The sequence below is a fragment of the Peromyscus eremicus genome, chromosome 1 (genome assembly GCF_949786415.1).
Source record: "Peromyscus eremicus chromosome 1, PerEre_H2_v1, whole genome shotgun sequence".
Lineage (NCBI taxonomy): Eukaryota > Metazoa > Chordata > Mammalia > Rodentia > Cricetidae > Peromyscus > Peromyscus eremicus.
Window position 1 is genome coordinate 67,678,691 of NC_081416.1, and position 23,237 is coordinate 67,701,927.

The 23,237-nt window shown below is 43.0% G+C and overlaps 1 protein-coding gene across 1 annotated transcript in view; it reads right to left on the reverse strand.

Annotated features, from left to right (window-relative positions):
* Positions 1 to 23,237, reverse strand: part of Dock1 (dedicator of cytokinesis 1) — a 514,332-nt gene that overhangs the window by 189,225 nt on the left and 301,870 nt on the right. The window contains exon 28 of the mRNA XM_059265078.1: positions 3,167 to 3,268. Within this exon, the coding sequence (XP_059121061.1) occupies positions 3,167 to 3,268 (102 nt within the window). The remainder of the gene's footprint in view (positions 1 to 3,166; positions 3,269 to 23,237) is intronic.

Consider the following 23,237-nt stretch of genomic DNA (forward strand, 5'->3'; position numbering starts at 1 on the left):
TAACCTTTAACACACCCCTCCCCTCAGCATTGCCTCCAGCTGTTCTGCCCCTGAACACTCCCCTCTTCATCCAATACACAGTTACCAAAGGCACACAGTTACCAAAGGTATAATAGCACAAGGGTCCTAGGAACCAAGGATCAAATCACATCCCCCCCCCCCCCAGTGTCATTGAGTGTCATCACAGGTGCTATATCCACAATGTGCCCTATACATGAGTTCACCTTAAGGAGGTGTCAGGGTGGGGCTGGTCACCAGAAAGACTGGAAGATGAGAGAGCTGGAACTTCCAACCCTACATACTCCAATTGGGGGTAGATTATGCCAAGAGAAGTCGGAGACAGGACTGGAGGAGACTGGGCTTCTGGAGAGGATGCAGATGGTCTGAATGCCCACCCCTGCCCTCTCTGTCCTGTGCACCCCTGCCCTCTCTGTCCTGTGCACCCTTGCCCTGTCTATCCTGTGCACCCCTGCCCTCTCTGCCCTGTGCACCCTTGCCCTCTCTGCCCTGTGCAGCTCTTCCCATTGGTGTTTCTAGAATTGCATCCTTTATAATAAACAGGACAGAATATCCAAGTGTCTCCCGGAGTGCGGTGTGCTAGCTGGGCAAATTATGGACCTCAAGGCCAGGGTCAAGGGCCTCTTATTAACAGCTGCTTTGTCAAAAGCGTAGGAGCCTGGACTCACAGCTGGATCTAGGTGAGCCCTGTCACCTGTGGGAGCCATGGCTGTGTTCAGGCTGACAACACAGGGATGGAACTGAATTGCAGGACGTCCAGCAGGTGTCAGAGAACGGGCTGGTGTGGGTCGGAGTGTGGAGCAAAGAACAGGCTCTTCCAGAGCCACCCAGTGGAGGTCTGTGACACATGGCTAGAAGAGTCTCCCGAGGCTCTGGGCAAGCTCTTTGCTTCTATTCGTGATGCTGAGACAGCCCCAGGGCAGCACCCAGCATTGGGCATCAGTAAAGACAAGTTTGCTGAAGTGCTTAGTCTCGAAGCAACAGCTTGCCTGTCCTGTGAGGGGTGCTTGTGTGGCACCTGTCTGCTCTTCCCTTTCCTAGACCAGTCATTCTATGGAGATTCTCAGGCTACCCTGGGGACAGTGGACCATTTAGAAGGTGACAGCTCCAGCGCTATGGGGATGCTGGGGCAATGATAACTGTGAATCTATGGGAGACTGATTCACCCAGGGTCAGGGTTGGGGTTTGCATCTGAGAACCTGGAGCTGTGCTTGTTAGAAGCAAGCAAGACTCGGGAAGATGGCTTAGGCCATTTTCATATCGGAATACTAATTAACTTCCAATTATTTCACAGGAAATGATCTTTTCATTCTCGTGATAATTGGGAGAGTAGAAAAATAAAATATTCTCCGCATACAGTTGGTAGATGGGAACATATTTTCATGGAGGTTTTGATGAACTAACAACAATCAAAACCCTTGCCCTGGGAATTTGAGATATACAAATAACAATGCCATTTTATAATGGAAATCAAATTGTATGCAAATAATTGATTTTCTGGATGCCTGTGTCTGAGAGGAAAAAAAAAACCATCCCTTGGGAAATTAGACCCAGAACATGGAGTCTATAACTTGATCCTCCATTGTGAGGAAGGAGAGGGTACATGCCCAGCCCGGCAAGGCACACATTTGAACATTTGGTCTCCAGCTGGGAGCACTGTTTGGGGAGGTCTAGGTAGTGCAGCCTTGCTGGAGAGAGTGTGTCACTGGGAACAGGCTTTCAGAGTATCTAGGAAGCTCTCTCTGCTTCACGCTTGCAGTAAAAGATGTGATTTCTCAGCTTCCTGCCCCTGTCGCCATATCCCTGCCATGTGATGTGCCATGCCTCCCCGCCACCATCATGGTCTCTTATCCTTCTGGAACTATAAGCCAGAATACATTCTCCCTTCCTTAAGTTGACTTTGCTCATGGTGTTTTCTAGGAGCGACAGAAAAGCAACCAAGATGCATCCTTAGAAGCTATGTGGTATAACTATGTTTCATTCCACACCTTATCATTCATCTCAGAATACCATCTGTGAAGTCTCACAATGTCATACTATTATTTTCACTGGCCAAAGCAGGCCATAGAGGCACATTTAAGATTTAATGATGAAATTAAATACTAAGAATATAAAATAAGATTTTACTGTGCTATAATTTCAAGTTAATCTTAGGATATTGTGTGGTATTTATCATATATTTGAATATGTCCCTACTGTAAACTTTTCCTTGATAGTGAAAGAAAATTAAAACATATAGACATGAAAAAATGTATACATTTTTATAGCCTTTTATTTAAGGAATACTGCTATGATTTTGAGGTGAAGATTTCTTTTCTTCTTGGATATTATCTATTTGTCTGTCTGTCCATATTTATCTATCCATCATCTATCTATTAATCTATCCCCTACCACCTATCAATCTATCAGTCAATCTAGCTAGCTATCAATATATACATCATCTTGTTGTTTCCCTCCCTTAGCAAGGTAGAGGTCAAGTGCAATAAGCCTCGCTCTGGAAATACTATGCAAGCTAGATGTGCCCCTTGGGAATGTATGAGTATTCTACAGGACTAGTGAGTCCTTAGAAGTGGAATCCAAGAATTCGCATCAGCTTCTCACTAGGAAGCATGCCAACAGGTTTGGTGCAGCTTTACAAAGGATATTCACCATATGGCAGTGTAATTTCAGGCCATTAGGGAGGTAGCTCCTAAGCAATAAATTTCCCTATTACACTCTCCCAATTAAGTTGCATCATAGTTTGCATGAGGAGGACTAAGGAGTTATTAGGAGAAATGCTGGTGAGTGTCTATGATTAGCACTAATTAATAGCAAAGGATAGCTTAAGGTACAGGAGGGTGGCTCACAGGCTACTGTTATAGAGCGTCAATCAAGAAATGACAGGAACTAATGACTATGAGGGACATGATTGTTCATGACCCAGAAGCATGGGAAAAGGATGCTGTGACCAGAACAGATGGGATTTCTCCAGGCTCAGACCCAAGTTGTCTCCAGATAAAGTCCTAGTCAGAAGCTTCCGGGTACAGACTAAGGTGGCTTCAGAAAGCAACCTGAGAAGTTCCATACAAAACTCTATTATAAATGGAAACATGAATGTCGCCCTCCACGTCCACCACTGGCCCTGCGACAGAAAAGAAACGACACTTACCACGACATCTGTCCTCATTTTCCCAAAGGTCTTGATCAGGTGGGCGTAATGGTAGTCTTCCATCTGCCGTAAAATAGCGGTCATGCAAGCCACAAAGTTCCCCTGCAGGAGGATTGGAAGGCAGACTTAGATCTGGAAAGAACGATCCTCACGGGAGCCCGCTGACATAAAATATGGAGCTGGCTCTTGGACCCTTGGGGGAAGACATGGGACCTGGGCAGAAGCCCTAGTTCTGCTACATGGTACTCAAGGCCAACAGGGTCACTTCCTATCTCAGAAGATTGTTTATTTAAGGAGGTACAGTGAATTTTTTCTCTCTAATTGTATTAAATAATTAAGTGCATCTTGATAAAGGTTGTCCAGGCTGGAAAAATAAACTTTAAATGTTTTTTTCCCTTAATTAAGTTCACAAAAATTAAAGACAAGATTTAAACTCCAGTCACATATGTAGCATTCTTGGAAATCAGCAATCTGTATTAGACCAGGGCAAAGAGAGGCATTTTATTTTTCAAAATCTGCCTGTGTCCTCCTTGGTCGATTCAGAGTCAGTCACTACCAAGCAATCCCACGGTGAATTCTGCCCCTCCAGAACAGTCAGAGGAGAAAGGTAGTCTCATTGGAGTGTCCAGTGGGACAGATGGGAATTCTTCGTATCATACAGAGCTGGATAGAAAGGAAAATGAGGAAGAAAACAGAAACTACCGAACAAAAGCAGATGTGGAGAGAGTAAAGGACCAAAGCAATTGGCCAGGGAGTTTGGTCAGTGTGCAGCTGTGGGTGTGTGCACACTGTAACTCGAAAGGTGCATGCTTTGGAGAGAGACTCCAGGGCTGAGCAGTCTTGTTGCCATAAACACAATTTCTCACTTGCAGGCTGGGGAGCTGACATCACAGAGCCTTTCTTGCTTTTAACTATGTACCCATAAGTTAATGACATCTAAAGCCACACAGGACTTACACTAACTTCTGTTAAATTGTATGAGTCTGGCAGACTAATAAGAAGTATATAGTTTGAGACACATCCCTATTTTTCCTCTAGTAAATGAGCTCCCAAATTGCATTCTTTTCACTAATTCCACTTTTTCAAACAATATATTTGAATGCCTAAATGTTTTTTTATATTAATTTGGAACATGCACTCCACAGTGCATGTTAGAGTCCAATACATTTTCTATCTCTAGTATACACAGAGGCTTCCAAATGAGTCCTCAAAGGACACATTTTGCAAATTGAACAAATACAATAATGATGATATGGTATCTTCCATTTGCCCAGAAATGTAAATTATTTGTGAATAATGGTAATTGCTGAGCTTTAGATTCCAAGTTGGTGGTGTTCTGGGAAAGAGCTAAATGATGCTTGTTTTGCATCAGAAGGGCACTTATTTATGAATGGGAACTTTTGAAAGACATAAATATTTGGCACCCGAGTGGGCTCAAAAGAAGCTGCCTGTGCACCTCATCTCCTCCTTAGGAGATGCCATGCCCGGAGTGCTCATCACCGTCAGCTGGCTCACTGGCCAGGCTCTGAAGCCACATTCCCACTCGGTCATGGGAGACTTGCTGCTTGTTCATTCCTTAGGCAGCTAAGCTGAGATTCAGAGAGCATACCTTCAGAGGAGTAGGTGGCAAAGCGAGGTTGTGAAGCCAGTACTCCAGGGCTGGAGTGTGAGTCCTTGGTTGCAGACAACCAACATGAGTGAAAGATTCACCGTGCCCCATTCATACAGTTACCAGAGAGAGTTGGTGGAGGAGAAGGAAGGGCGTCTATAATACTATGCTTCAAATGCTCCTCTGAGGCAGCTGTCTCAAACCTGTTAACTCCTGTGAGAAGAGGGGCTTTCTAGAAAGCATCCATACAGGTGCACCCAGCACATGTTTAAATGAAAGGTGCCAGTCAAGACAGTTCAGCAATGCGCCTCACACTTCAGAATCACCAGAGCCATCCAGTCAGTGATTTAGAACCAGAAGGGTGACACCAACATGCCTGACGTGAAATATCAAACTGCGAGAAGACAGAAAAGAATGACTACCAAAGGGGCTTGAGGAGGTCCAGGGCTCTGGTTCCATAAGAAGAGCCAGCACACCTGAGTAATGCCAGAGGTTAGAAGAGGTGACACAGACGATTGCCAGATAATGCTTGAAAGTCCACAATAAGCAAAGAGAATGGTGGGGGAGGGCCCCCAAACCGAGAAGGCAGTGGTATCCACAAAGCAAGTCCGGGGAAGATATAAATGGCCAGTCCGGAGTCTTCTATCTGGATGAGAACATCTTGAAAAGTGCAGCCAAAGAGCCCCTTATTTAATGGCACTGGGGGCTAATTAAAACAGGCCCTGCAAGGGCAGAAAGAGGGCTAGCCCATGAGCTAGCAGAGTGCTGCCTGGCAGCCTGTGTGCCCCCTTTACTTAACCTAAGGAAATGGGCCAAAAGCAATTTGTACCATTCAGCCACCCCTCTCTTAGAGGAAGCAAGTTTCGCCAGCTCAGCGCAATTGTAAGTTGGAGCATGGGACTCCACTAGCTGAGGGGAAACATGCATACTACACTTCCAGACATAGCCCCTCTTCCATCCCTGCCCTTTGTGAACGGAGCCTCACCTAAGGGACACCAGTACATTATGGGGCAAGTATTGCTCACACCCTGGAGCTTCGTGTCTCACCTGAACCCAGGGCATGCACTTGTCTAGAAGAATGGATGGTGTGGCTTTTGTGAAAATGGAATGTGAAATCAGTTGTACACTAGGGCCAGAACCAGAAAGATCTGTGAAAAAAAAAGGACTTCTAATTCTATAGACTCTAAGGAAAATTACAATACTTTTCGGTTTAATTATTTTAAATGCATTTTAGGAGTCATCGGAGGCTTTTATTTTTAAACAGTATGGTAGGCTGTTTGTACAGAGCCGGTCCTCGGAACTTGAGTTTGGGGATTGAGCTCAAGCTCTAGCCATGGACTAAAAATAATTAACACAATAAAAATAAGAGATATTTCTATGATTTCAAAGTAAGGGCAGAGGAGTCAACTGTACTTAAAAACCAGGACACTGACTGCCTCATAAACAAAAATGTGAACCTCATTAGTAATCAAGACGAAAATGATACACCTTTATCTGCTGGCAGAACAGCAAGGCAGGATTTAAGTGTTGAGAGTGAAGACACAGAGGATGAGGACTCTCACACACATGGCTGGTGCGAGCGTAAATTGCTATAACCTTTTTAAAAAGCAATTTGGTGAGAGGTTTGAAAAGTCTTGGAAAGAAAATACTCATCCCCTGAGTAATTCTCCTTCTAACGACCCACCTGCATAGGTAATTCAGGAGAAGAAATTTTATGTCCAACAGTGTCCATTGCATCTCTGAAAAATATCTAAGCACTCAAAGCAAGAGATTGTGTAAGTCATATATTTTGTGGGGTTGAAAGATAAAATGCAGGATGCCACTTCCATTTGAATCTCGGGTAAACAACAACAAGACCAAATTCTCCAAGCATTGCCTTGGAAATATGACACAGGCCTTGGAGAGGCCAGAGAGAAAAGCCTGTTAGCTACAGTCCATATGCAACAGAGTGTCTGGTCTGTATCTGTTAATTTCCATCAGTCCTATCCCAGTGTTATGCTGGAATATTTCAAAGGCCCTGGATATTAACCACAGAACTATAAAATACTTTAGCAACACAAGAAGAGATAGTTGAGGAACAAAAATAGAGATTTTCTATGTACAATTCCACAGTATAAGGAACCTATAGGACAAGATAGAAGAGAGAAATGCCTAGAAGAAATAGACTTAGGCTGTTGCCAGGGAGGAAGGACAAGCACAGGCTAGTTTTATAAGCAGTATGTATGAGGGACTTTAAAAGACAGAGATGTCACTCATGAGGAAGGAAAGATGTCATCTGAGAAGAGGGAACACCTCTCCCTGTCCCTTTATTCCTACTCGTGTCTTCACATCTATCAAGGGTCTCCTATCTGGGAAGACAGAGCAAACACCTTACACCACTTCTTGACCCCGGAGCAATCACCACCTCCTCCATTTACACCTTACAGCTCCTCCAAAAACTAGCCTATGTGACTGGTTTTAAATCTCCTTGTGTCCTCGGTGCATTAGCAAGGTGGATGGTGTATGGAGGGGTGGGGCACACAGGCAGAATGGAGAAGTGGTCACAGGAGGAGAGAAGGCAGGAGGATCAGAAGCCAGGTAAGCCCGAGGGCAGGTCAAACCAAAGCCGCGCACTAAAGATGGGTGGAATGGGAAGACAGGCAGTACCAGAAACAGGTAGACAGGGCCCTGGTAGAGGTGCAGGGGATATTTTTGCAACAGGATAATTCAGTATAAGATGCTACAACAGGGTAGAACAGCTAGGGGGCAGAGAGGGGAGGGGAGAGGAGAGGAGACTAGGTACAGCAGAAGCAGAAAGAGAGGTGGCCCTAACACAGTGCCTTTGTCAGCTGTTCCCATTTAGGGTTTAAGGTTTGAGGCCAAGTACATGGATTAGAAGGAACCCCCCCCCCCCACCAGGGTATTCACTCCTGGTCTACAGGAGCTGCGGAGGTGCCAGACAAATGGGGGCAGCCTCATGACTGGTGAACTTAGTTTGGTGGTTCTATCAGCCTAGTGTGAGCTGATTCATCGGCCCTGGAGCTCCCACTTCCCATGTGCCATGTGTCTGCTGTCTGGGATGCCGAGCACAGGCAGAAATGTGAACATTTGACTAGGTTCCAAAAATTCCACGAGGTGTTTGAGCAGCTCCAGATCACAGAGGCTGCTGGAAGCAAGGACAGGCTAGTTCTGGTGACTTGAATCTAGGAGGATACTTAATGACGCCCAGCAGGGTCCTGGTTCAAAAAAAAAGCAACATGTTTTCATCAAGACAGTGACTTGAAAAGGAAAATCCCATTTAAAGATTTAAATCTCATTGGATACTGAGAATGGCCCTACCTCATAACCACATGTCAAAGTTAAAGAGACAGTGATCACCAGTGGCATTTAAAACATCTGTTGTGAGATAGCGCTGGGAAAGAACTGCAACCGAGGTGGTGGGGAGATGTGTAACCCAAGGGACTCAGAATGACTCATGCTTTGAGGAAGAGTCAAACTGAAGAATCAATAAGCAAGCAGCAATATGAGAACAGAATATAGGAGAGGGACGTGCCTGGGAGTCGTGCCCTCCACTGAGAAGTCAAAGGCAGCTCAAAATAAGGCCATATGGGTAATGTCTGGGTACTGACGCACTAAACAAATACGGTGCACAAAGGCTTTCTGCTTTTGAGATGAAAAGCCAAGGGTGAAATGTTTCTATGCTCTGGTTCCTAGCAAAAAATTACAAAATGAGAAAAACAGAAAGTCAAGAGTACAAAGAAAATCTCAAAATGTTAGAAACTAGTCCCCAAAGTCCCCAAAGTCTACACAGAGATAACATTTGCCAAAACATACTTGGGAATCCCGTGTACCACACTCAAAGCATAGATCTACCTCTGATTCCTCTCTTCATGCTGACAACAAGGAACATGACTCAGAAGCATAGATCACCTGGGCATGGTAGCGCACGCACACCTTTGATCCCAGCACTCAGGAGGCAGAGGCAGGCTGATGTGCATAAATTCTAGGTCAGCCTGGTCCACAGAGAGAGTTCCAGGACAGCCAGGGCTATGTAGAGAGACCCTGTCTCAAAAACACAACATCAACAACATGGAGTCAAAAGGACCAGGAAAGCCATGGAGGTCAAAAGAATTATGGAAGCTAGAAAGAGAATGATTGAGGTGACCAGGAACCTGAAGGCAGGAAGATGGTGCAGACCTAGCAACATAACCACTGACTCATCTGAATCCCAGAAAGATTTAGAAACCAGAGTTACCAGGAACTCAAACTGAGGCATGAGTTAGAAGCCAGCATGGGCTATAAAAAGGAAACCTTGTTGGAAGGAGGAGGAAGGGGAGGATTTTGGGAGGGGGAAGAAAAGGAAGAAAGAAGGGAGAGAGAGAAGGAGGGAGGGAGGGAGAGGGAGAGGGAGAATAAATTCAACACCATGATGTCTTTATTCAACAACATATGGTTAATTTTCACTCATTTAATTTCCAAAATATCATAATTTCCTTATTTTATGAAGAACCAAAGTGAAGACTATAAAAAGGCACAAAATAAAACTGAAAACAGCATGGTTGATAAACTACATTAATGCCATCTATTAGGGATTTTAAACTACTAGCAACAAAATTAAATATTAAAGTTAAATAGTGTGCTTGGTTGAATTCATAAAGTATTAGTATCTCATTTCATTCCAGACACTCAGAGGAAAGACATCTAATTTTAAAAACAAAATCAATTTCAATTTTACAGAGGCAGTAATTATGGAAAGATGTTTAAAGGACATATATATATATATACCAAAGGGGAATATTTGGATATGAAGTTACCTGTAACAATTATTTGCTGCTGATTGAATGTAATAATTTAAATAGCTATTCCCATTTGTTATAGATAATAAAAGATAAAAAGTATAAAAACTATGTTTTATGTTGTGTGGTGACCTGAGTGAGAAATAGCCCCCATAGGCTCATATACTAGAACACTTAGTCCCCAGCAGGTGGCGCTCGTTAGGGAAGTTAAGAAACCTTTAAGAAGTGGAGCCTCTCGGGAGGAAGTATGTCACTAGGGGTGGGCCTTGAGTCTGTAACCTCTCCCCACTTCCTGTTTACCCTCTCTGCTTCCTTGCTGTAGACTGAGATATGATTTCTGGTGGATTCTCCCTCTGGCACTGTAAGCTCAAATAGTCTTTTTCTTCCATAATTTGCTTTTGTTCATGGTATTTTATCACAGCAATAAAAAGCAACTGATACATGGTGCAATGAGGGTTATATACTATGTATGCAACCTCTTAATAAAGTTCATTTGATGTCAACACTAGAAAGACAGTAAAGCAGGGATTTTATATCTTATTTTTATAAACTCAATAAATCAGGAGATATTAGAGCCTTAGAGAGCTCAGGATTTCCCAGGTCTTAGGACATGACAGACAGTAACAGTGAAACAAGTAACAGAAACCAGAGTAACCGAGCCTTAATAAACTCCTGCTGGTGAATGGGGGAATCACTGTCCACACAGCTCTATAACTGATTTCTGTACACAAAGGGCTCTATTGCCATCACAGTTACAGATAAAATTGGAAACCGGCAAAACAGATGCATAGATCATAAAAATACATTGTCTTCAATTTTACTCACATTGGCTGAACGATAGAGGAAGAGAAATATGTCACATACTAAGTGTTAAAAAAAATCTAATGGGGGCCAGCAAGATGGTCTGACTGCCTGAGTTTGACCCACAGGATTCACATGGTGGGAGAAAAGGACTACCACAAATTACCCTCTGACGTACATGTGTGCTTTCGTACACACATGCAGTTAAATAAGCAACATTTCTAAAAAAATGAATAAATCAGCAGCTGAGTATGGTTGGTTCAAACCTTTAATCCCAGCACTTGGGAGGCAGAAGCAAGAGGATCATGGGTTTAACACCATCCTGGGCTATAAAGTAAGTTCTAGGTCAGCATGTCGTACTGGAAAAAAAAAAAGGACAAAATGAAGGAAGCACAGTGTTGGGAAGATATTCTCACTGCCACATAGACACACTGAGAAAAGTGAAAGTGACCAGGCAAGGTAATTTTTTTTTTGAAAAAAAAAATATTTTTTTCTTTTTTGTATCATGGCCCAAATGAGGTTAGTAAGCACACTGGGACTGGAAGTTCACTTTGTTTTTATTCTGACTGTGGTGACTGTGTCTCATTCCTTGCCTCTCAACCTGATGTGACTGGTTAATTCATTTTAAGTGCAAAGGCGATTAAGCCAAGGAGGAAAGGGTCAGCCACTTGGGGTCATCAAGCTCCAGGAATGCACAGGAGCCTTTTTGTGAACAACATTTTTACTGGGTTGGGGAGAGAATTAAAAGATTTGAGTAAAAGTTTTATAAAATGTTGGGGAGACTTGTGGAGGGCCCTTAGCAGGCTTGCCACTTTGGGAGACAAAAGCATTACGGTGGGTCGATGTTTTGAAATCTGATCTTTTACATAACAGAATGCAGCTATTGTAGGGTAATTCTGATGGAATTCTTATTACTGTATCGTTATGCAGACAGAGATGAGCATGGCTCTATGTACAAATGCTGTACAGCAGATCCGTCAAGAGCTCATCCGACTGAAACCATGTAAGAGAGCAAAGGGGATTTGACAATAAAACTCCCAGCATCTATTTTAAAAGCTGCCCATGTGAGCAGGGTGGTGGTGGTTGAACACCTTCAATCCCAGCACTCTGAGGCAGAGGCAGATGGATCTCTGTGGGTTCAAGGCCAACCTAGCCTAGTCTACAAAGTAAGTTCCAGGACATGCTCCAAACCCACACAGAGAAACCCTGCCTCAAAAAACAAAACAAAACAAAACAAAAACAAAAGAAAAAAAATCACCATTGTGGTGGAGTGTGACTCTGGGGACCCAAGAACAATTTGCTTGGGAAGAAGTGTGTAAAAGATAAGATAAAAGGCAGACACAGACTCAGCATTCCCGCCTGCCACCTCACCCTCCGCTGAGCCCTGAGGCTCTACAGGCCTCTGAGATCCTGTGGCCAGGACTTTACTGTGATGTGCCCTAAGCAACTGGAAGAACTCAGGCTGCAAGACAAGGGCGGAGCAGACTCAGGTGCCATTTTCAACTCATCTCGTGTGCAGTGTAGACAGCACCGAGCTCCTGGAGAAGGCCAGCAAAGAAGTAAAAAGGGCCACTGCCTAGGACGGAGTCATATACTAAGCCTCAGAGACACCCCAAATACCTGTTTCTTTATACCTAACCAACTGGGGCACATCCATGCAATGCAACATAACTCAGCAAAAAAAAAAAAAAAAAAAAAAAAAAACCTAATGACAATAAACAGATGAATTGCAAACACTATGCTAAGTCAAAGAAGCCAAATTTGAAGGTTGACATTGTGTGTATCTTTCTTCAAAAGTGAAAATAAGTGACGAGGGGAGAAGACTGAGAAATAGGGTACAAGGGATGTTTTGAGGGGCCTAGAAATAGGATATGTCTTGTATTTAGTCATAAAAGTGTACATATTATTTAAAGTTGAGAATTTATGCTTGTAGACTATATAAAGCCAGAGGGGGTGGTAGAGAGATTGATACCAATTCCCTATAAGCTATTGCGATACTGATTGCTTCAGCCAATATCCAAACACAGAAACAGACACAGACTAGTTTTAACTTAATTAATACTTCCTATATTAGAGCTGTCCAATGGGATTGTGGCTCATTATTGCAAATCTTAACTCGAGGCTCTTGTTTTTCATACTTTCTCCAGTTTTTCTGCCAATTTACCCTTTTTATAAAAGAAAGAAAGAAAGAAAGGAAGGAAAGAAGGGAGGGAGGGAGGGAGAGAGAAAATGGCCTTGTACCACAGCAGCATGTCTAACTAAAAAAAAAAAAAAGAAGTATTTTCTTTTCTGCACATGTCTGTGTGTATCGTGTGGGTGAGTGTATATACATACACACACACACATAGATAGATACACACACACATATATACATATATATATATGTGCATGCTCATATCATGTGGGTGAGTATATATACATACACAAACACATACATACATACACACACACATATATACATACATATATATATATATATATATATATATATATATATATATATGCATGCTCATCTGTGTGTGTATCTATGTGGTGGCCAGAGATTGATATTTAGTACTTACTAGATCTCTCTCTCTCGCTCTCTCTCTCTCTCTCTCTCTCTCTCTCTCTCTCTCTCTCTCTCTCTCTTATCTATCTTCTATATACTTATTTATTTATATTGAGGCTGGATGTCTCCTTGAGCCCGGAGTTCCCTGGCTCTAGAACAGCTAGCTTGCTATGGAGACTGTGTCTTCACTCTCAGTGTTCTGGGATTACAGCCAGGTGCTCGCAACCACTCAGCTTTCACCTGAGTTCTTGGATTTGAACTCAGGTCCTCCTGTTTGCCAGCCAAGCACCTTACCCTCTAAGCCTTCTCCCCACCCACTCTCAAGCCAATTTTGTCTTGTAAATAAACTTCACAACCACATATTTTAGTTTGATACAAATTCCACTGTGATTCAAACTGGACTTCCATCAAATTGTTACATGAACTGAGGAAGGCTTACAAAACAGCTCTCCCATTTAAATACACACACCAAACTGTCCCAGTCTATTTTTAGGCCCTGGGGGACTATTTCATGGCTGCTACTGGAGGGATCTTTAAAAGACCTTACTATTTCATATGCAAAAGAGTAAAGTGGCTTTTTTGTTTTGTTTTGTTTCACAATAAGTTTTCACTCTTTCTATATATTTGGGGAAACTCTTCCATTTAGTAGGTAATATTTGCATATTTTATGATACAACTTAATGGAATTCTCTTATGACTTTCAAAGTTTTTGCTCTTTCTCTGGGGAGAGTTTGTACATAAATCAAGGTGGTGACCATAAATCCTTTGGTGTTGTCTTTCCACATCTCAGTGTTTCTTGCCTCACTCCAGGCCAGCACCTGTCAGGACAACCTCAAGCTCTAAGTCCAACAGCAAGGACTTTGTGTTCCCAGTGACTTTATTTGTTCACTATTTTGAAGATTTATTTCTATTTGTGTGTGTGTGCAAATGTGTGGCATGCATGTGTCGGTACCTGTGAAGGCTAGAGGGGGGTGTCGGATGCTCTGGAGCTAAAGTTACAGGCAGTTCGGAGCTCCTTGATGTGGGTGCTGGGAACTGACTCGGGTCCTCTAAAAGAGTGAGTGGTATGTGCTCTTAACCTCGGAGCCATCTTCAGAGCACCTTAGGGATTTTTAATGGTCATCTCTTTGGGGGCTAATTTTTAACTACTACTTTGAACAGTAGTTTCAGAAAGAACTGATTTATCATGTTAAGCAAGTATTTATCAGCTAGGGACCAGCCATAATTAAACACAGCAGGCCAAACAAATATGGTCATGGATATTACTACAAAATAAAAATTTTACTATGGAAAAGTAATTAATTAACAGTAAAAGTGAGCACCAAGACATACGGGTGGTCCAGCACAGTGGGGCACACCTGGGTCCCCAGCACTCAAGAGGCTATGGCAAGAGGATGTCCATTTCAAGACCACGCCCGGGCTACACCGCTAGATCATGTCTCAAAAACCAAAGGAAGTACGCTGTAAGGATGCTTCCAACTTCTCGCTCAAATTGTAAAGGTAAGACAAAAAGGCCGAACCCAGGAGATCAGCATCATTTTGTCATTCACAGTCTGCCTACAGTGCCAAGGCCCCACTACGAAAATCTCACAGTCCTCTCAAGAGGCGCAGGGCTTATTGGCAGCTGAACCTAAGCATCAATTTCAATTGTCAGAGCTGACACTAATCAGTATCCTAAGAGGACCATCTGGCACCTGCACCAAGTGAACACCATGTACTGGTGAGCAAAGTTTATAGATGGTCCATGTTATATTTTATCCAGAAAGAAGATCTCGCGAATGTCCAGTCATTGAGTAAAATTCCCCAGAGCATATCTGTTAGCCATGGCCTCCCCATTTTGTACAGCCCCTCCATTTTGCTTGAACAAGGACAGTTCTTGAAATGAAAGTAATTTGGTTCTTATAACCACAGTGATTCATTTTTCTAGATTTCTGCCTGTCCCGCCCTCACAGCTGAATCAGACACTGACCCCTAGTACCTACTATGGACTACCAATCAATAACATGGCAAAGAACCTCCTCCACTTCTCTGAAACATATAAAAAGACTGGGCCACATAGTCCTGAATTCTCCTCAGAGGCTCCCACACCTCTGTCTATGGTATTGATAACTTCTAATAAATCTCTAAAACGGCAATCGGCCTTGGTGTCTTCCATGAACCCTAATATCCTATCCTCTTGATATCAATCTAAATAGGCAGCCCCTGACACAGTGCTTCATAACCGCTATTCATATTTCTAATGCCCACCTTATTATTTCTTACCCAGACACAAAGAAGATACTGGAGGAGGAGAGTCTACCCATTTCATCGAACTTTACAGCAGCTCCTGCAACTGGGAGATGGCCAGGATCGATCGTGATGCCGACCGTTGTAATTTTAATTACAAAATAAAAATGCTGCTTTTACTGAGATTATTCTCCTCAAACAAAATCCCTCTATTTTATAGAATTTCTTTTTTTAGTTATGAAAAGACACAGACATTTCAATCATTCATCCCACACATAAAATGGCGAAAGTATCATAATAACAAGAACCCAAGAAATTGATCTCCCCTCACAGGGATCCCAAACTTCAACCTCAAGTTACATGGACAGATGCAAACTGGAAGTCACTTTGGAACAGATGCTCAGCCAAGATTTTTTATTCCTTATTAATTTTGTTCAGACAAGATCTTAACAGCATGCGGTGGAAGGTAAACCCACAAAGTGGCACAATAATGACTAATTTTAATTACTTTCCAGAATCTCTACTTGTTTGCAAAATTGACTATGTTTCTCACAAGCTAATTATCTAGCTACATAGTTAAAATTTGCAAAATAGAATATTCCCCACTCCTGTCTAGCAGGAGGCTGCAGGCTAATGGGAAGAAGACCACTTGTACTGAATTTCAATGGGCTGCTCCAGTGTCCAGCAGGAGCACAATCCAGACATCCAGGGTGATCAGTCAAAGAGAAACACAGTTATTAGGTGGCATTTCTTTAAAGGAATTACATACCTCAAACGCTGCCCAGGGAAAAATCTTCCACATTTAGGTAAAACCATTATCGTAAGTCAAAAAGAAAAACAGGGCTTGGGAGATGGCTCAGTTGGTAAGGTGCTTGCTGAGGACCTGAGTTTAATCCTTTAAATCTACCTTAAAAACAACAACCAAACCAAAAAAACCGAAAACAAAACAACCACTTAAAAAATAGGGCATGATGGCCCAGCCACAGGAGGATGGCTGAGTCTTGGTGACCAGCCAGTCTAGCCAAACTGGTGAGTGGCAGGTAAGAAAAAGAAATGAGAGACCCTGCCTCAAAAATAAAGGTGAGTGATTGAGGAAGACACCCAAGGTTAACCGACCTTTATATGTAAACATAAATACATCCATGCATATGCTACACACACACACACACACACACACACACACACACACACACACACAGTCAGGACCATGCTAATTTGAACCCATGTATAGACCTATGAAGTCTCCCAGGAACTGTTCTGGCCTTTTCTTTTGCCTTCTCCAACTCAACCCCCTTCTGACCATTATTCTAACCACATTGTCAAATCACATAAATCACATTGTTCTTGCTCTTACCAACTGCATTCTTTAGGATTACTCTTCCTCTGTGTCTCAATAGGAGGTCCCTGTCCCAGACATCATCAGGCTAACCTTCCCTGCCTGCAAAATTGGGTGCCAAAATCTCCTTTGCAAGAATTTTGTCTATTGCCTTCCAACTCAAAGTGGGAGATATGTCTGGACCCAGTACACTCGGATCCCCATGTAGGGGCCACACACATGCAAGCTATACAGCTGTCTTGTATACCATCCATTGGCCCTCTTTACAAGGATGCTTACTCCCCCAGGACAGGCATCTTCCTTTTGTTTACAGACTGCCCTAGAGAGCCCAGAACACAGCTGTCCCTAAGAGGACTCTGCCACTGACCTAGGGGATATGCTGGGTCCTACTATTCTAAAGGCAGGACAGAAAGGAAGAAGCCCTGGTGTGCACAGCTGGAATGGAATTCTGCTCACTTTGACCATGACTCTAAGCAAGGAACAAGCCTGCCAACAATGGAAGGAATATGGCTTCATGTCTAGGCCCTTTAAAAATCTCAAACTAAATGGAATGCTCTAAGATTCCTGCACTGAAGGGCTTTTTGTCATGAATTTAAGATTCATATTGTCCTCTACTACTATACTGAATACACATTTTCAAAATATCTCTGAGAGGGGGCTATAGGGAAGGTAATAAAATATTAGGCAATCATTTCAAATTCAGCCTACCCCCTCTCTAAAGACACCCCTCTCCTCAACCATGTTGCCGTGAGCAACACTGTTTGAAAACTTGGAAATACAACATTTCTAGGTGCTTAATCAAGGACTCCAATAGGAACAATTCAACACACCAGAGAACCAGCTACTAAACCTTGGTTTAGTTTAACTACAATAAGGCAGATCTGAATGTTGTACATGGAAACACTCCTGGTAGATATAATACAAGGCACAGATACAGGGAATGAAACATCATGCTTAAAGCTAAAAGAATTAATTCTGCTAAAATGTTTAATGTAAGCCAAAGTGAGTTGTAGCCTCAATGCAAGCCCAATCAAAATCACAAGGGCAGTTGTCACAGAAATACAAAACAAAAACAAACATTTGTATGATGCCACAAGCAGATCTTGAATAGTCAATGCAATCTTGAGCAAAAAGAGCAAAACTAGAGGTAACATACTACCAGGGTTCAAAATATAAGGCAAAGCTACAGTAATCAAAACAGCATGGCACAGGCACAAAATCTGACACGTTCACCAAGGAATAGATTTGAAGAGAATTCAAGTGACTTTTTTTTGAGATTATAATTTAATTATGTTTCTCCCTTCCTTTTCCTCCCTCTGAACTCTCCCATATATCCCTCCCCACTCTCCTTCAAATTTGTAGCCTCTTTTTTTCATTTATTGTTATTGCACGCATATATGTATTTGCATATATATATATATATATATATATATATATATATATATATATATATATATATATACACACACACACACACACACACACACGCATATATAACCTAAATATAACCTAGTGAGTCCATGTAATGTTTTATATGTTTTCAGGGCTGACTATTAGGCACTGAACTGCCAATTGGTGTGCTCTTCCCTGGGGAAGACCACCTCTCCTGCTCCCAGCTTTCCTCAGTTGCCTGTAGTTCCTTATATAGGGTTGAGGCCTTGTGGGCTTTTTCCAACATAGTTTGGCAAGTGGCTTTGGATAAAGATGCCTAGAACACTCAGGGGAAAGTGATGTCTATTTAACAAAGTGTGGTGAGGGAATAGGAGACTCACCTGTAGAGACGTGAAATTTTAGGCCCTTATACCATAGGCAAAAGTCAACTCAAAGTATATTAAAAACCTTGGCTTGATGGATGGCATGCATACATAATCCGATCAAGAGAACTCAAGTGACAGAGGTAGAATGATCACTGTAGGTACTGGGCCAGTCCAGGCTACATAATGATAGAGTCCCTGCCTCAAAATCCACAAACTTTGTGTATGTGTATATGTGCTAATATATGACATATGTATTACATATAACAATTATATATACTATATATATAATGTATATGTGTGGGTGTGCATGCATATATATACGTATATATGCATACATAGTATACTGAAAGAAAACACAGGGGCAGGGAATTCAGGCAAAAATAAACAAACAGAATTGCATTAAACTAACAGGCTTCACAGCAAAACAAACAGTTACCATAACGAAACCATTTGTTAGACAAGAAATGTTTGGAGCCATCATTTAGAGGAAACTTTACTATCCAAAATGTTTAAGAAACTCGAACAATTCAATAGCAAGAAAACAAATGACCTAATTATCTATTGGGAAAGAATGTGAGCAGACACTTAAGCAGACATGCAGGGGTATGAAAAGATGCTCTGCTCACTCAGGAATGGGAAAATGTAAATCAGAAGCTGAGAAAGACGGATTACATGGGTTTGACTGGCTTATTGGTTCAAAGAGAACAGGAAGAATGCAGGCCAATGTGAGCGAAGAGAACCCCGACACACCAGTGGGGAGAAGGAAAGTTAGTACAGTCAGTATGGAGAACTGAGTTTCCTTAACCATGAAGCCCACTGGAGAAGGAGGCCGGCTATTAGGCATGAACTAAAGGAAATGAGACTGGGATACGTCTGGCTGGCGCACCTGCAAGCTCCCAGAGCTCCCGCTTCCGCTTTCAGTTTTGTCTTCAGAGATGCGGCCTGCCATGCCTGGTTTTCCACACGTCCTGCCTGGCAATTCACACTCACTGTTTATTCACTGAATCATCTCTCCAGTCCTCCACCTTATTTTTGGCACAGGATCTCTCACGGAACCCGGAACTGACTGATCAGATAACCTGGCTGGACCATAAACTGCAAGGATTCACCGGTTTCTGTAACTCCCTCCCACTGGCTGCTACATCCAGCTATTATATGGATGCTGGGATCCAAACTCAGGTCTCCAGGAAAAGGAGACAGACTCGTTACTGACTGAGCTCTCTCCTCATCCCGAGTGTTGCAAGCATGGACAACTTTCTGCAGTGTACAAATGTCTGCTCTCACGGCACTAAGTCTAGTCTATTGGGTAGGAAAGTTCTTCTCCAACGTTCCAAGTGCAGAAAGGGTGGGTTATTCAAGTATAGACAGTTCAGTGAGTGTTTGGGCCATCACCCAGTGTGGCCAGATGTTCCCAGGAAAGGCTACTAGAAAGTGCTTCAAAATGAAGGCAAGGAGAGTGTGACAGCTAAATCTTCACTGTTAACTTGGGGTTAGAAACACCTAGAAGGGGCACTTCAGGTGTATCTGTGAAGATGCCTCTAGGGAGGTTTAAGAGAAGACAAAAGACCTACCCTAAATATAGGTAGCACTTTCTCATGGGCTGGGGTCCCAGACTGAATAAAAAGAAGACAATAGTCTGAACGCCGGAGTTCATCTCTCGGCTTCCTGAGTACAGATACAGTGTGAACCATGGCTCAAGCTCCTGCACTATGACTTCTCTGCCAATATGGACTGTTCCCTTCAACTGTGAACTGAAAGGTACCTCCATCAACGATAAAAGAAAAAAAAAAAAAGCCTAACACAGTGAAGAAGAAGAAGCTTGAGGACCAGCTCACTCCCATCTTGCCTGTGTCTCCTGCCTGGCCAGACAGAGCTCAGGACACAGGGAGGTTTAAGAATGGAGACTCGGGTACCCTAGTGTATAGATATACTGTGTACAGATGGCATAGCCAGACCTGGTCACGATGTCCCCATCACCCCAATGCCATAGGAGCCCCCAGTGGTGGATCAGAAGAGAGGGCATCCAAGATGGATCCTCAGGAGCAGACATACCAAAAACTAAGTGAGGATCAGGTTGGAGAGTGTACCATACACAGGTGTGCTATCTAGAACAAGACCTAAGGCTGCAGGGTGGGCTGAATGAGCCAAAGGTGACCACTGGTTCTCAGGACCATCCACACATCCATTTAGACCCACTATGTTCCTAAGCATTTACTCCACTTGAGTGCTGTACTAAGGCACGGAAACGCACCACCTGGTCTCCCCTTCTGCATCTATTGAGAAATGACCTTTAAAGGGAAATGATACGCAGGGTGGCAGGGTCAAAATGGGGAGAGTTGTGAGCTATGAGGGAACACGATGAGTACCTAGCCAGGTAGAGACGGGTGTGGGAGGGGAGAAGGTCAGTCCTACGGAAGTGTGGCTGTGTAATCATAATGCTAAGGGCCTGAGAGCTGGAGCTCAACAGTGCTGGGAAAGGAGGGGGGGTGCACAGCCCGGAGAGACAGGAAATGACACAGCAGCAGAGGAGGAGTGGGCTCAGTGTGTGCAAAAACCAAGGGACTGGTTGGCAGAATAAGCTGATCCTCTTATGGGTGACCCTTTATCACAAGTCAAGAAATCATAGAAAGTAGGGCTGGGGATGGGAAAAGCACTATTCAATTTTCGTTGACTACAACTGTCCTCCATCTTATGCATAATCTTCTACTGGCAGATACTATATTTCTGTAGTCCACAGCATTCAGTGTGAGGGGGACCAGGCAGCATCTTGGGATGATCACACGCTACACACTAACTGCCAGGGGTATCAGCTTTAAACACAAGTTCCATGCCTGGCAGTTAATGAGCAAGAGGATGGGAAGGATGTGATGGTTTTCCTAAGCTGTATTTCCAACCACTGGTACCCCCAAAGCTAACTTCTCCAAATTACCCCTGCGTAACTCTCAATTCCCTGTTCAGTATGAGGGTTAGACGTGCTTGACTTGATGCTTGGCAGGACTTGGAACTCCCGGTTGTGTCTGTGAGGGTATTTCCAGAGAACTTTGACTAGGCCACCCTAAATGCGAGCTCAGGCTGGGCTCAGACTAAATAGAAAAGATAAAATAAGAGAGCTAGCTTAGCTCCAGCTGCCTACCACTACCTGACTGGATGCACTGTGACCAGTCACCTCAGGCTTCCGTCGTCATGTCTTCCTCACCCTGGTGGACTGTAACTGCAGATCATAAGCAAAAAGAGACCATCCTCTCCTCAAGTTGCCCTAGTCAGGGATTTCATCACAGAAATAAAAAAGTAATTGGTACATATGGAAATCCCCCACTTCGGCGTGTTGATCACTGGACATTGGGAGGGCAGCAGTCTCAAGGCAGGAAGACTTGGAGAAGGGCACACACCAAGAAGAGTGGAGTTCTTGGTTCTAAAGGGAGGGCGGTAAGCTCTCAGAGAAAAATGCCAGGGCTGTCAAGCGAGGAGATGTGCCAGGGGCGAAGTCCCCCTCCATGTTTCCTGGCAGGGAGTCCTTGTGGACACCCTCCTATGCCAGCAGCCTTGATGAGCAGGCTGGGCAAGCCCCGATCCTACGCTTGACAAACTAAACTGCTCATTTTCTATCTTTGCTAGTAAAGTTCGCAATTATGAAAAACTGTCAGTTCAGAACATGGTGATTGCAATTACACTGGACCCATGAAAGGAACTGCTGTTCTTATTCTCTTTCTCTTAGATTGTTTTCTATATTTTAGACATGTAAGAATATATGATGTTCCAACCTCTCTAACTCAGATTGCTAGTATGAAAGGCGTTAATTGGTAGAAAATGTGACTTTTAGGACGTACAAAAACTTTACTAAAAAGTAGACAATGCAGGGTGTAACCATACACTTTGGAGGCGGAGGCAGAAGAATCAGGAGTTTAACATCAGTCTTGACTATAACATGAGTTCAAACACAGCCTGGGCTATAGTAAACCACATATCAAGAACAGCAACAAACAACGGATAGAATGTGAGAGTATAAATGGTGATTCCTACCTGATATCTGCTTATAGTTCTATGAATAAGCATGTTCTTTGTCTCTTCTGAGAACACAAAAATAACATATTCCTACTCCCAATTCTTGCTTCACATTGCTGTTCAAATAACGTAAGCCATGGCTTCTGTAGTTATACATATCTAAACATTCTTATTTCTTTTTCCGTTGTCATTTTTGTTTTGTTTTGTTTTGGTTTTTCAAGACAAGCTTTCTCTGTGAAACATACTTAGCTGTCCTGGAACTCACTCTGTAGACCAGGCTGGCCTTGAACTCACAGACATCCGCCTGTCTCTGCCTCCTGAGTGCTGGGATTAAAGGTGTGTTCCACTATGCAGCAGCACCTTCTTATTTCTAAATAGCTTTTTATTACCTTAAATGACATGGCTTCAAATCACCTCTGGATATAATTAAAACAAAATCTTTTTTCATGCTAAGAAATAACTCAGGGAAAAACCCTTTTTATACACAAATGAGAAGCAAATAAACAGATGTTTTAAAGAGTCATGTCCAGGTTAGCCTCAAACCTGGCCACAGATACAAGTCTAAGTTACTGTGAATGTCTAACTTACATTGGTAGACTGAACACAAGAAAAGGAAAAAAAACAAAAACCCAAAGTACCCCTGCAAATAGCGCCAGGTCAACCCATTTTCATCATTTCCAAATCACCTCCTCATCCTTTCCAGCTGGATGAGATGACTCATATCGCCAGTGAAGATAGCGTGGGTCACTCCTACACAACAAAGGAGAGGTGGACTGAGAACAAAGAAGAGAGAAGCCAATGTCATGAAAACTGCTGGATAGTTATGTGTTCATTTGTTGAGAAAGGGCCTCATGTATCCAAGCCGGCCTCAAATTTACTCTACAGCCAAAGCTGGCTTATGAATGTCTCCTCCTACTGCCTTGAACTCACAAGTGTTGGGATTACAGGTGTGCACCACAGAATACTCTGTCTTTAAAAAAGAAAGAAGAAGAAGAAGCCAGGCAAGACAGCTCATGC